The 12,256-nt window shown below is 40.3% G+C and overlaps 1 protein-coding gene across 1 annotated transcript in view; it reads right to left on the bottom strand.

Annotated features, from left to right (window-relative positions):
- Positions 1-3,730: 3,730 nt before the first annotated feature.
- Elmod1 (ELMO/CED-12 domain containing 1) overlaps positions 3,731-12,256 on the bottom strand; it is a 30,690-nt gene continuing 22,164 nt past the window's right edge. The window contains exons 9-11 of the mRNA XM_013009570.1: positions 10,903-11,036; positions 4,419-5,211; positions 3,731-4,357 (exon numbers count right to left, since the gene is read on the bottom strand). Coding sequence (XP_012865024.1) covers positions 5,039-5,211; positions 10,903-11,036 — 307 coding nt within the window. The 3' untranslated portion in view covers positions 3,731-4,357; positions 4,419-5,038. The remainder of the gene's footprint in view (positions 4,358-4,418; positions 5,212-10,902; positions 11,037-12,256) is intronic.

The raw sequence follows: 12,256 nt of genomic DNA, 5'->3' as shown, positions 1-12,256 counted from the left end.
TGGCTCAAGTGGTAGAGCACTAGCCTTGAGCTGAAGAGCTGAGGGACAGCGCCCAGGCCCAGAGTTCAGGCCCCACGACCGGACCCAAAAAAAAAAAAGTATGGATAAAATCAATGTGTCCCAAAGTTTGCTTTCATTTTCAAGAAAGCCATGAATTTAAAGCATTTGACTCAAGGAACAGCATGGGGGTGGATAGCCAGTAATTAATAACATAATTCATCTGGTCCTAGAAATCACTCTACTCTTCTCTCTGTACTTGACCACTACATATGACCAAATCCTAGAATACTTCATACTACTCAAATATTCTCCCTCTTCCTTTTTTTTTTTTTAATTCGGTCATGGGGCTTGAACTCTGGGCCTGGGCGCTGTCCCTCAGCTCTTCAGCTCAAGGCAAGCACTCTACCAATTGAGCCACAGCGCCACTACAGTTTTCTAGTGGGTAATTAGAGAAAAGAGTCTCATGGACATTCCTGCCCGGGGCTGGCTTTGAACCATGATCCTCAGATCTCAGCCTTCTAAGTAGCTAGGATTACAGGCGTGAGCTATCGGCGCCTGGCTGGCTCTTCATTGTTTGTGCTAGTACTGGGGCTTGAAATCAGGACCTGGGCTTTGTCCCTTAGTATTTTCATTCAAAGCTAGAGCTCTAGCACTTGAGCCACAGCATCATTTCTGGCTTTTTCCTGGTTAATTGGATATAAGAGTCACATGGGATGTTCCTGTCCAGTCAGGCTTTGAACTGAACTGTCTCAGCCTCCTGAATAGCTAGAATTACAGGTGTGAGGCACAGCACCCAGCTTGATATATCTCCTTTTTTTTGAGGAGATAGGATACTCTATTTTATCCCCGCAGTCTCTGTCTTGGTCAGGCCCTCAGAATTTCTTGCTTGGCACCATATTCCACATGAGAAAAAAAATGGACCAAAGTCACTGTCTTGCTTCCTATTTAATACCCAGACTTGGCATGATGCCCTGCACTAAAATAAGTTCGCAATAAATATTTGCTGAAGTGAATTAATCAGGACACTGGCTATAAGGATAGAATTTATAGATTAATTTTCTGTTAGAACAAGCTCCTAGCTGAAAACCAAAATGGATAAAAACCAAACCCTAATTAAACCTGTGTTTATTACCCAGCATTTTTCAAGTTCTTTAATTGATAATATTTTAGTTTTATTCTTACTTTTTTTTTTTTGCCAGTCCTGGGGCTTGAACTCAGGATCTGAGCTTCTTTCGCTCAAGGCTAGTGCTCTTCCACTTGAGCCATAGCACCACTTCTGGCTTTTTCTGTTTATGTGGTAATGAGGAATTGAACCCAGGACTTCATGTGTGCTGGGCAAGAACTCTACCACTAAGCCACACTCCCAGCACTGTTTTTTTGTTATTACTCTTTTGAAGAGGAGCAATTACCATTATTTTATGATGGATGATATAAGCAAAGTCAGAGAGGTCAGTCAGTGATCTAAAGAAGACCAGAAATACACAGGATCTTCTCACAGCTAGAGTTTCTGTAATATCTTGCATCAAAAGTAAACACTTGGCTGGGTGCTGATGGCTTACACCTGTCACTCTAGCTACTTGGGAGGCTGAGATCTGAAAATTGCAATTTGAAGCCAGCCCAGGCAGAAAAGTCTGTGAGGCTCTTTTTTTTTTTTGGGTCTGGTCTTGAGGCCTGAACTCTGGGCCTGGGCGCTGTCCCTCAGTTCTTCAGCTCAAAGCTAGCACTCTACCACTTGAGCCACAGTGCCACTTCCAGCTTTTTTCTTTTTGCTTATGTGGTGCTGAGGAATTGAACCCAGGGCCTCATGCATGCAAGGCAAGCGCTCTACCACTGAGCCACTTTCCCAGCCCCTCATTGGGATTTTTCTTCCCAGGCTGGCTTTGCATCACAATCCTCAGATCTCAGCCTCCTCAGTAGCTAGGATTACAGGCGTGAGCCACCACCAAGGCCCGGCCTGAATTTCAGCTTTCTATCTTCTCTATTCCTTCCTCTTATCATCATCATCTTCCAGGATCTATCCCCATACGTCACCAACTTTGGTCTCATCCTTTCTCCCCTTTACGGTTGGTCTGGTTCCATATGTTCATGTATCAACACAATTTGTAGCCCTGGGGTAGGTTTGCTGGGCTTCATTTTTCCATGGTGAATTTAGACCTATGTGCAGTTGAAATTTTTGGCACAGACCCAAACCATACCTTTCATGGGTCTCTAATATCTGGGATAGGAGCTGATGACACATCTCTGCCAGTGAAGAAACTGGGTTATATTTGCATAATAGAGAGCGGGTGGCCAATTCCTACTTGAATCGCCTCCACCTACCTTTGGTCACATAATATCTCAATTTCCTTAAACTGCCTAGGTTTACTCTGTTGTACTAAGGAAAGGAACAGAAACATCTTTCTCACCATCTTTCTCTCCAGTCCTGGTTTAGAAGATACATTGTAAAGTATATTTAGGCCTTTTTTTAGAAAATACGGAAAAGATGATGAGTTATCAGGCTTTTAAAACAAACAAACAAAGTCAAGTACAATAGTAAGAATGGTGGGAAGAAAAGGCAAATTGAAATCTCAAGTTTCAGAAATGATACTTCAAAGGGCATTTTTTCTTTTTCTTTTTTCCTTTTCCTGAAGTGTTACTGAAATGTGTGTGTGTGTGTGTTTTAAATCAATGGAATAAATATAAGCAAACTAAAAATACTCTAGGGAAACACACACACACACACACACACACACACACACACACACAAGCACATCATACACTGCTGATGTATTCGAAACCTTCTCCTCTTCTCTCACTTCATTTTGTGTTATTGGGTAGAGTGCATCTTCCACAAAGAGGTGTGAATGAGAAATCTAATAATACTCTGAACTAGAAGGAGCCAGCAGAGCTTGTGCATCCTAAAGCTGTGAGGCCATGTTGGGATACGACTGAGAGATGGCATCCAAGGAGCTGGGAGGGGAAAGGCTTAACTTGCTTAACATCAGCTTCCTCGAGCTGAACAGATGAGACAGGAGCTGGCGTAAGTGTCACAGACCATCAAGTTATGTCACTGATGTTGGACAACTGTGGATAGGAGGAGACAATGCCCACATGTGGCTGACAAACGATGTGCCGCACACGGAAGAGTGCCTTCATCTCCAGCAGCTAGCTGGAGGCTCCCGGGGAAAGCCATTTGCTGGGTTCACAATGTCTCGTTTCCTCTGGAGAGAAATATATATACTTCTGTCATTGCTCATGGTGTATTAACTCATGGTGTAATACTCATCCTGTAGTACCCATTTCTATAACTTCCATCTTCTAAGAAAAGGCAATGGAAGATGCTGTCGCCAGAACATAGCTGAAAAGGAAAGAAATTTCCAGAGAAACAAGGAAACAATGGGAACTTATAATACAGTCCAGTAACTAGAATGGATAAGGAGACAAGGGGTAGTTAATGTTTCTTCTTTCTCTTCTGTCTAGCAGTAACTAAGCTAGATGTGATGGGAAGTAAGAAAGTTGGATTGTTCATGAAAATACCATCAGAGCTCAGGATTTAAAAAAATCTGTCAGACATAACATGTTTAATTTACACCTGGCTATTCTGACTGACTGAGCAATTTATCATCAGTTCCAGGTTGTCTCTCTTTGACATTCTACCCACGCACACATTTGCATGTTCCGAGGCTGTATAAAGGCAGAAATATTAAAACAAAACCCACACCGTGTTACAGTAGAATGATGTGTAATTTATTCATATAACTGACAGGCAGTACTCAAAATTCATTTAAGCAAGTGATTACACAAACATCTAATAATACTAAAATTTGAGAGTCCAAAAGTATAAAATACCACGGGTATGAAATGCCATGGTAAATACTATTCAACAGACTACAGTCATAATTCCAAACTAAACCACATTTTCTGGAAATGATTCTTTTAAGCTGTTTGAGAATAACTTTACTTTTCCCAAGCAATCTACTTCTTCCACGGAGATAAGTCATGATCCTTATTTTTGAGAAAGATTGCACGGTTCTCTCTTGTATTGCATTTTCTTGCAAATTGTTTTAAAATATTGCCCCTTGACATAGAACGCAAACCAGTCATTGTTGAAGTTCACCAAGCCAAGGTGCTTGGATCAGAATCATGCTGGGGGTGACTCTGAGCTCAGCAGGAGGCAGGCAGTGAAAAATGATTTGCAGATTTTGAAATATGCTGACTTATTTTGTGGGGCTCTAGGCATCATAAACACATGAAGACATCCAAGCCAGTAGAATTATGGAAATAAAGTAATTCGATATCCAGATGATGAAGACACAATTGCTACTGGGATGAAGTTACGCTATAATTCGGTGGTACTTCACACAAAAACAGCTCCTACCTAAAGTGACTTCCTTGTAAGTCTTGGTACATGGTCATGATCACACAGAAACAGCTCCTACCTAAAGTGACTTCCTTGTAAGTCTTGGTACATGGTCATGATCACATAGAAACAGCTCCTACCTAAAGTGACTTCTTGTAAATTTTGATACAGGGTCATGATGCGCAGCTATGTTTGAAGGAAGAGTTTGGCTTATCATGTGTCTGTCTGTATTATTTTAAAGTCTTCTATTTTATCAGAATGTGGTCCAAGCATGAACCAGGCTTGAAAAGCTAGCAGCAGTAGTCATGAGACACATCAATAAATTAAAAGGCTCTCACAGAACAAATTTCGGGCTATACTTCTTACATACAAAATACAGCTAGGGAAAAGAAGTCTGTAATGTTGAATTAAGAGGGAGGAAGAAAAACAATCTAAAAAAAAAAAAAGGAAAACTCCATTCCTGGGTGTCAAGGCGAGATGTAACACTGTCAAAAGCCACAATGTGAGCAGTCACTGGAAGACGCCTACTCCAGAAATAATGTACCTGGGGAATCTCAGAAGTATGACCAAGGGGTGAAAATACTGTACCAAAAGGCATGCATATAAGCACTGCGTGCATTCAATGTGAGCTGGGGCTTAAGTAAGAACTAACATGACAATGAGCCAGATTCCACTGGAGGGAGAGGGGGTGGGGGGAAACTACATGTTGATTAAACCTTCAGAGGCAGCGAAATGTGGGCACAGCGCCATGTCTGGGTTTTGTAGCTGTTTTAGGATCCTCTTACGAAACTTCTCCCGCACACGATTAAATTCCATTATGTCCATGGGGTCCTCTTCAATCCAAAACTTGTGAAATTCGTGCATCAAGTAGCCTGTTACAGAGTAGACAATGGAGAACACAGGAGAGGGCTGAGCTCTTGAACCACATCCAAATTCATGCTGAATGAATGAGACCCAAACAACAGGAACCATGCAGCCCCAAAGACATCGAAGTTGAGCAAATATGATTGTTGAGGATTGTTCTTGAGGATCTGAGGCTTAAAAAAAATAATGATCTGGCATGATTGTAAAAGGGGGAGTTAGGAGGAGAGGTACCAAAGGGTGGGGAGAGGAGGAAAGGAGAGAACGATGGGTGAGTAAATGTCACAGAAGAAACATGTATATATATATACATATATATGTACATATAAATATGTATATATGTATGGAAATAGTATAATAGTAATATGGAAATAGCATAATATCATAATAGAAATATATCTATTAAAAGGAGGGGGAGGTAGGAGGGTGGTTAAGAGTAATACAGAGGGGGTGGATTTCACCTAAGTATATGGTATGCAACTATTACAATGAAGCAACCTTCTAAAATTAAATTATGCTAAGTACCCAGGGGCTGGGGATAGATTGGAGATTGTTTGCTTCTCATGCTCAAGGCCCTAGGTCTGATCTCCAGCTGGACTAGAAAGCAGAGACTTAGATACTTGTATGCATAAGTTCCCAACAGCATTTCTCACCATTACCAAAAAGTAAAACCAACCCATGTGTCCATCAACAAATGAGGTAGAAACAAGAAAGGCTACAACAGTGATAATCCTTGAAAATATCATTCTGAGTGAAATGAGACACACAAAACCAGTGTGATCCTACTTTTAGACCATGACTGTATGGATGGGGCAGGAAGGAAATAAGGGCTCGGGGAGAGAAGATGTGGAAAGTTACTGCTGAATGAATGCAAAAGTTCTGATTGGAGTGATGGAAACATTTTGGAAACGAATAGTGGTGAGGCTGCACATTGTAAACATAATTGATGCCATGGAATTAAATACATCCAATTGCTTTAATTGGAAATTTTGTGTTACTTAGATTTTACCACAATTAAAAAAACTCTAAACCATGAAAAAGCTTATTCTTTAATACTAGGAGAGCAGCAGCTAATCATCTGCACAGTTGTTTTTTTTTTATTTTTATACAATGACACTTAGAATTATTCTCACTTCCAAAAAGCAAGCACCTAACTTGATTCTGCCATCTCTCGAATATGAATCATATTGGGAACATATCTAAAAGATCAACAGAGACTTCTTCATTCTTCTCCTCCTAATTAAATGAACATGCTGGTCTTCTCTTTCACAATGATTTCACTTTGACTTTTTTTTTCTCTAGAAGATCTTTGGTTCAACTGAGTTTTAAATTACTGACAAATCAAACAAATGCATGCTGACAATCTATTATAAGAAAATAAGAATTATAAATTAACTCTGAACAGCACAAATTTGTCATTAGACAATGTGAAATTGTTAATAGACTTTCTAGCTCTGAAAAGTCCATGGAAAAGGAGACTAATTCTTTTCCTTCTCTCTCCCTCCTTTTTTCCCTCCCTCCTTACCCTTCATCTCTACCTTCCTTTTCTTCCTTCCTTCTACATAATTTGACTTGTCTTAGAATGCAAACCCACTTGAGTTATTTGGTATCAGATTTCTTTTTATTATTATTTTTTAATTGTTGTAAAGGTGATGTACAGAGGGGTTATTTCATGTTAGGTAATGAGTACATTTCTTTTGGACAATGTTACCCCTTCCTTTGCTCTAGTTAGCTTTCTTTCCTTCCTTCCTTCCTTCCTTCCTTCCTTCCTTCCTTCTTTCTTTTTTTTTTTTTTGGTTGGTCTTGGGGCTTGAACTCTGGGCCTGGGCAGTCCCTCAGCTCTTCAGCTCAAGATAAGTTTGCTCTACCACTTGAGCCACAGCACCACTTCCGGTTTTCTGGTGATATGGTTATAAGAATCTCATGGACTTTCCTGCCCAGGCTGGCTTTGAACCGTGAGCCTCAGATCTCAGCATCCTGAGTAGCTAGGATAACAGGTATGAGCTACCTGTGCCTAGCTCCAGTCAGGTTTCTAACACCATAAATTCAAACTATCTGTAATGTATCTCATTAGTGTCTCCTGGATAAACAGCATCTTTACTTCTATTGACAGTGATGAACAAGCTCTGTGGAAAATCATCTTTTTTTTTTTTTGTCAATCATGGGGCTTGAACTCAAGGCTTGGGCACTGTCCCTGAGCTTTTGTGCTCAATACTAGTGTTCTACCATTTTGAGCCATAGTGCTGCTTCTGGTTTTCTGGTAGTTAATTGGAGATAAGAGTCTCACAGAGTTTCCTGCTTGGGCTGGCTTTGACCTGAGATCTTCAGATCTCAGCCTCCTGAGTAATTAGGATTACAGGCATGAGCCACCAATGCCTGGCTGAAAATCACCTTAAAAAATTAATTGTAAAAACTGATAGGAAGGAGGCAATGTGAGCACTATATACATGTATATAATGTGGAATAATCAAACAAGGCAGGTAGCATTTCTATCTCCTTTTTTTGTCTTGAAAGGCTTAAACAATGGCTAGGAGATCAGGACCGAGGTGGGTCATTATTGAACATTACCCTTGCAATGTTTCCTCCTAAGGGTACAAACTTAAATGGTAAAGCTTGTAGACATAGTCCTTGGAACCCTCTTACCCATCAGGAAAATAAGTAGAGTCCATAGATAGTGATCTCAATAAAAAAAATGCAGACATGGTAGACTGGATTCCAAGGTATGCAGTATAATAATCAAACTGCGCTTACTCGTGCAATACTACAGTGTTAAAAAAAATTCATTGGGCTAATTGCTTAGTCCATCTGCCAAAGAACATACAAATAACAGAGACACGACATTAGATCAGATAGAAATCCTGTATTCTTTCGTTCTTGTTCTCTTGAAGAAAAGGAGATGGGTACCATGTCAGCTGGTGATCTGTTAGCCAAGGAAGCTAAGCAGGGAGTGTAGAAAAGAGGAGGAAACAGAGCTCGAGCTATTGCTTGCCATCTCTCACTTACTTTACGCCGTAGCTGTGTGGCATAGGCAGATGCTACATCTCCACTTTACAGAGGACAGGGCTCTTGAATGGTGCCCAATTACACAATTACTGCTGGAAACCAACATCTGAAAGCAGCTAGTTTTCTACCACTACACTGGGCTGCTTTTCTTAGTATGTTCTTTGTCCTTCTTGATAGCTCTTTTAAGGGTCAAAGGAAAAAAAAATGCCCCTTTCTCTCTGACCATTGTAGTTTTCTCTCCTCACCACACCTAACGTCACTCCATTTCAATAGGGCTGTGTTCAGTGGGGCTTTAGGTAATTTTTTGTAGCACACTGCCTTGGCAGGGCAGTATTCACTGAATAGGACCATAAAGGCAGAATGATAGAGACATTATATTCTGATATTCTCCCACCTGGCTAAAATACTTGCTTTGAATACTAATTTGGCTTTCCACTGCCAACCTGCCATGTATTTATTGCTACTTGAATGTGTCTTGGCCTTGCTTCACCGCATCCAGTTAAGAGAGAACAGAGTTGCACGCAAGGACACAGATAATTGCAAGACTATTACAGAGGAGATGTGCAGAACTCATCAGGTTCCACGGAAGGAAAATGAATCTAGGGCACCCGTTTGCTTCTGCTAAAGTCTCCCTGAGCCCCTACGCTTCTCAGCTAATCTATGGGGGACTGCTGTTTCCAAACAATGAAGAGTGCTCACTTCATCTTTACTCACCAGGCTAGGATTTTTATCAGTTTGGTCAGGGCTAACATTTCCCAGATCAATCAGACTTTCCTTTCTTCTACAAAGAAAAACATCCAACATTCCATCCATCCACCCATCCATCCATCATCCATTCACACATCCATTACTGAGTGCTTGCGATGTATGAGCCTCTGTGCAAAACAAACATTCCTACCTTTAAATGGCAATTCCCTATGATGGTAACTTGAACTACTGCCCTGAAGAGATCTCTTACTGTGTGGCTCTGATCCCGCCCCAGCTCTGATGAATTGCAAATCGGTAGCTTGAGCCCTTCTTATTCTGCAGTTTTCGAGCCTTAAATTAGAGTGACCATTCTGTCCTCCATACGGATTTCCCAAAAGGAGTTTGTTTTCACTTTGCCTAAAATTAAACTCATTCTAGTTTCTTTCAAAACTACTCCCCTGATTTCCCTCAAGTGCATTGAAAGTGTATTCCCTTTAGGATTATTTTTATTTTGTAAAAACAATATCTTTTAGGAGCTTCCTGATGAAGGTATAGTGTAAAATGTTTAATAACTCGCATGTAAAAAGGTCTTTACTTCAATACTTAATTGGTAAGATAGGTGGGACTAGAATTCAAAACTGGAAATAATTTTCCTTTTACACTTTACTAATTTTTTTTTGTTGGTTATGGGGCTTGAACTCAGGGCCTTGGTGTTATCGCTGAGCTCTTTTGCTCAAGTCTAGTGTTCTACCACTTTGAGCCAGAGGTCCACTTCCAGTTTTTGAGTGGTTAATTGGAGATAAGAATCTCGGGGAAGGGATCTTTTCTGCCCCCACTGGCTTTGAACCACCATCCTCAGATCTCAGCCTCATGAGTAGCTAGTATTACAGGCACGAGGCTTTATTAAATTCTTGTTTGCGTTATTCTATTGTGCCCTAGAACACAGTACTGATGTCGAGAAGTCAAATGTCATCTTAATTCCAGACTCTTCATGGGACGGTTTGGAAATTTCCAGAATTGTCTCTTTCCTGTGTCATAACAGTCTCAGAATCATATGGATCTTGTTGGGGATCTATTTTAGTCTATTTCTGAAAGCTAAAGGCCAGTGCTCTACTACTTGAGCCACTTGAGCACCACTTCCAGCCTTTTCTGTGTATATGGTGCTGAGGAATCAAACCTAGGGCTTCATGTATGCTAGGCAAGCACTCTACCACTAAGCCACATTCCCAGTCCTTATTTTCTATTTTTTTGTCGTCAATGTTCTTATGTTCCACTTCCTGATCATTTTTTGATTCTTCTAATTACTTTTTAAAATTTATTTTTATTTTAATGTTCTTTTATTCTATAAAGGTGATGTAGAGAGAGGCTATAGTTACATAAGTCAGGTAGCAAGTACATTTCTTTCTGGACCATATCACCTCTTCCCTTGCTCTCTCCCAGTCATGAGCAAGTTTTTCAACTTTATCTTCTAGTCTTAAGAGATTTCATTTCTGCTACAACACATAGAGATCTAACAGTTTTCCCAGGCTGCCTGCAGAGCTATGCTATTCTAGATAAGGAGAAAGATACTTAAGGCATCTTACAGTCAGTCCAGAAGTTGACTGGCTGGATTTCATGTAAGAGCTTTCTAGAAAAGAAGAAAATTCATGATGCCTGAAAATGTTAGAATGAAAAACAAACAAAATAACTCAAACCAAAGGATGAATTTCAAAGGGCCTACACAAAGCAACCAAGTCACAAGTGTTTCGCCTTTGACTTTTTTTGTCGGTCGTGGGGCCTGAACTCAGGGCCTGGGCGCTGTCCCTGAACTCTTCAGCTCAAGGCTAGCACTCTACCACTTGAGCCACAGCACCACTTCCAGTCTTTTCTGTTTATGTGGTGCTGAGGAATCAAACCCAGGGCTTCCTGTATGTGAGACAAGCACTCTACCACTGAGCCACCTTCCCAGCCCCTCACCTTTGACCTTTGTTCTTTAGAAATCTCTATGGATAGTTAAACACCAGAACACTTACAGAATGTTTGCTGAAAGTGAGACAAGGTTGGAGCTTCTGGGGCAATGTTGTAGAAGTGGGTTTTTAGAGCTCCGCTCACCAGAAGATTATAGGCCAGGTCGGTGATATTGATGCCCACAATTGCAAAGGAGTACCTGCAAGTGAAAGCCAGAAAACCAACAGTGTCACACAGACAGGAAGCAAGACACTTGGCAAACTGATTAACCTGAAGCTGAAATTCCTTTTCAACTTATCTGAGTAGAAAGTTATTCTTCTGCCGGGCGCTGGTGGCTCACGCCCGTAATCCTAGCTACTCAGAAGGCTGAGATCTAAGGATCATGGTTGGAAGCCAGTGTGGGCAGGAAAGTCTGTGAGACTCTTATCTCCAATTAATCACAGACAAAGCCAGAAGTAGTGTTATGGCTCAAAGTGGTAGAGCACTAGCCTTGAGTGCAAAAGTTCAGGAACAGCACCCATTTCCTCAGTTCAAGCCTCAGGACTGGCAAAAATAAAAAAAAAAAAAAGAAAGTTTTCTTCTCTACAATGTTGAAGTTTTGACTTTTGTAATTTATCATACAGTTTCTCAAGAAAACAGAGTTCATATATACTTTGATTTGTTAATTCATATGATAGAAATATACCTGAAGTAGATTAAGCTCTACACTATATTATTATAGTATGATTCTTAATGTCAAGATAGGGAAACTTCTAAAGAAGTAAATAAACATCTTAAGGAAGATGGCTAGAAAAATAAGCCAGGGTAATATGTAATGTCAGCTAATTATATGTATATGTATATATATATATATATATATATATATAATTTGGGAGGGGGGGTCATGGGGCCTGAACTCTGGGCCTGGGCGCTGTCCCTCAGCTCTTCAGCTCAAGGCTAGCACTCTACAACTTGAGCCACAGTGCCACTTCTGGATTTTTCTGCTTATGTGGTGTTGAGGAATCTAACCCAGGGCTCATTCATGCAAGGCAAGCACTCTAACACTGAGCCACCTTCCCAGCCCCTAAAACTACATTCTTAAAGACTAAGCATGAGTAAAAAGAACCAAGTTTTCTCATACATACACATATATGCATGGAAAAAGGCTAGAATGAGGCTCTATAAAACATTAATTTAGGTATGCAAAAATAGTAAGATTGGGATGATAACTCTTTTGGTTTTCTTTCCCAGGTCTTCTACATTTTAAAAAATAAATCATACTGACTTTTTTTTTTTTTTAGGAAATAGAGACATCTATTAGCCTATTACCTGTGATCAATTTTATACTACTTTCAAAACTAGGTAAGGAATTCAACAAAAACATTAACAAAAAGCTACTGGCCAATTTCCTTTAAGAACATATGTAAAAATCTCTCAACT

Source organism: Dipodomys ordii, unplaced genomic scaffold (assembly GCF_000151885.1).
Source record: "Dipodomys ordii isolate 6190 unplaced genomic scaffold, Dord_2.0 Scaffold10, whole genome shotgun sequence".
Taxonomy (NCBI): domain Eukaryota; kingdom Metazoa; phylum Chordata; class Mammalia; order Rodentia; family Heteromyidae; genus Dipodomys; species Dipodomys ordii.
Note: the sequence above shows the minus strand (reverse complement) of the source record. Positions and strands in the feature narration are given on the sequence as shown.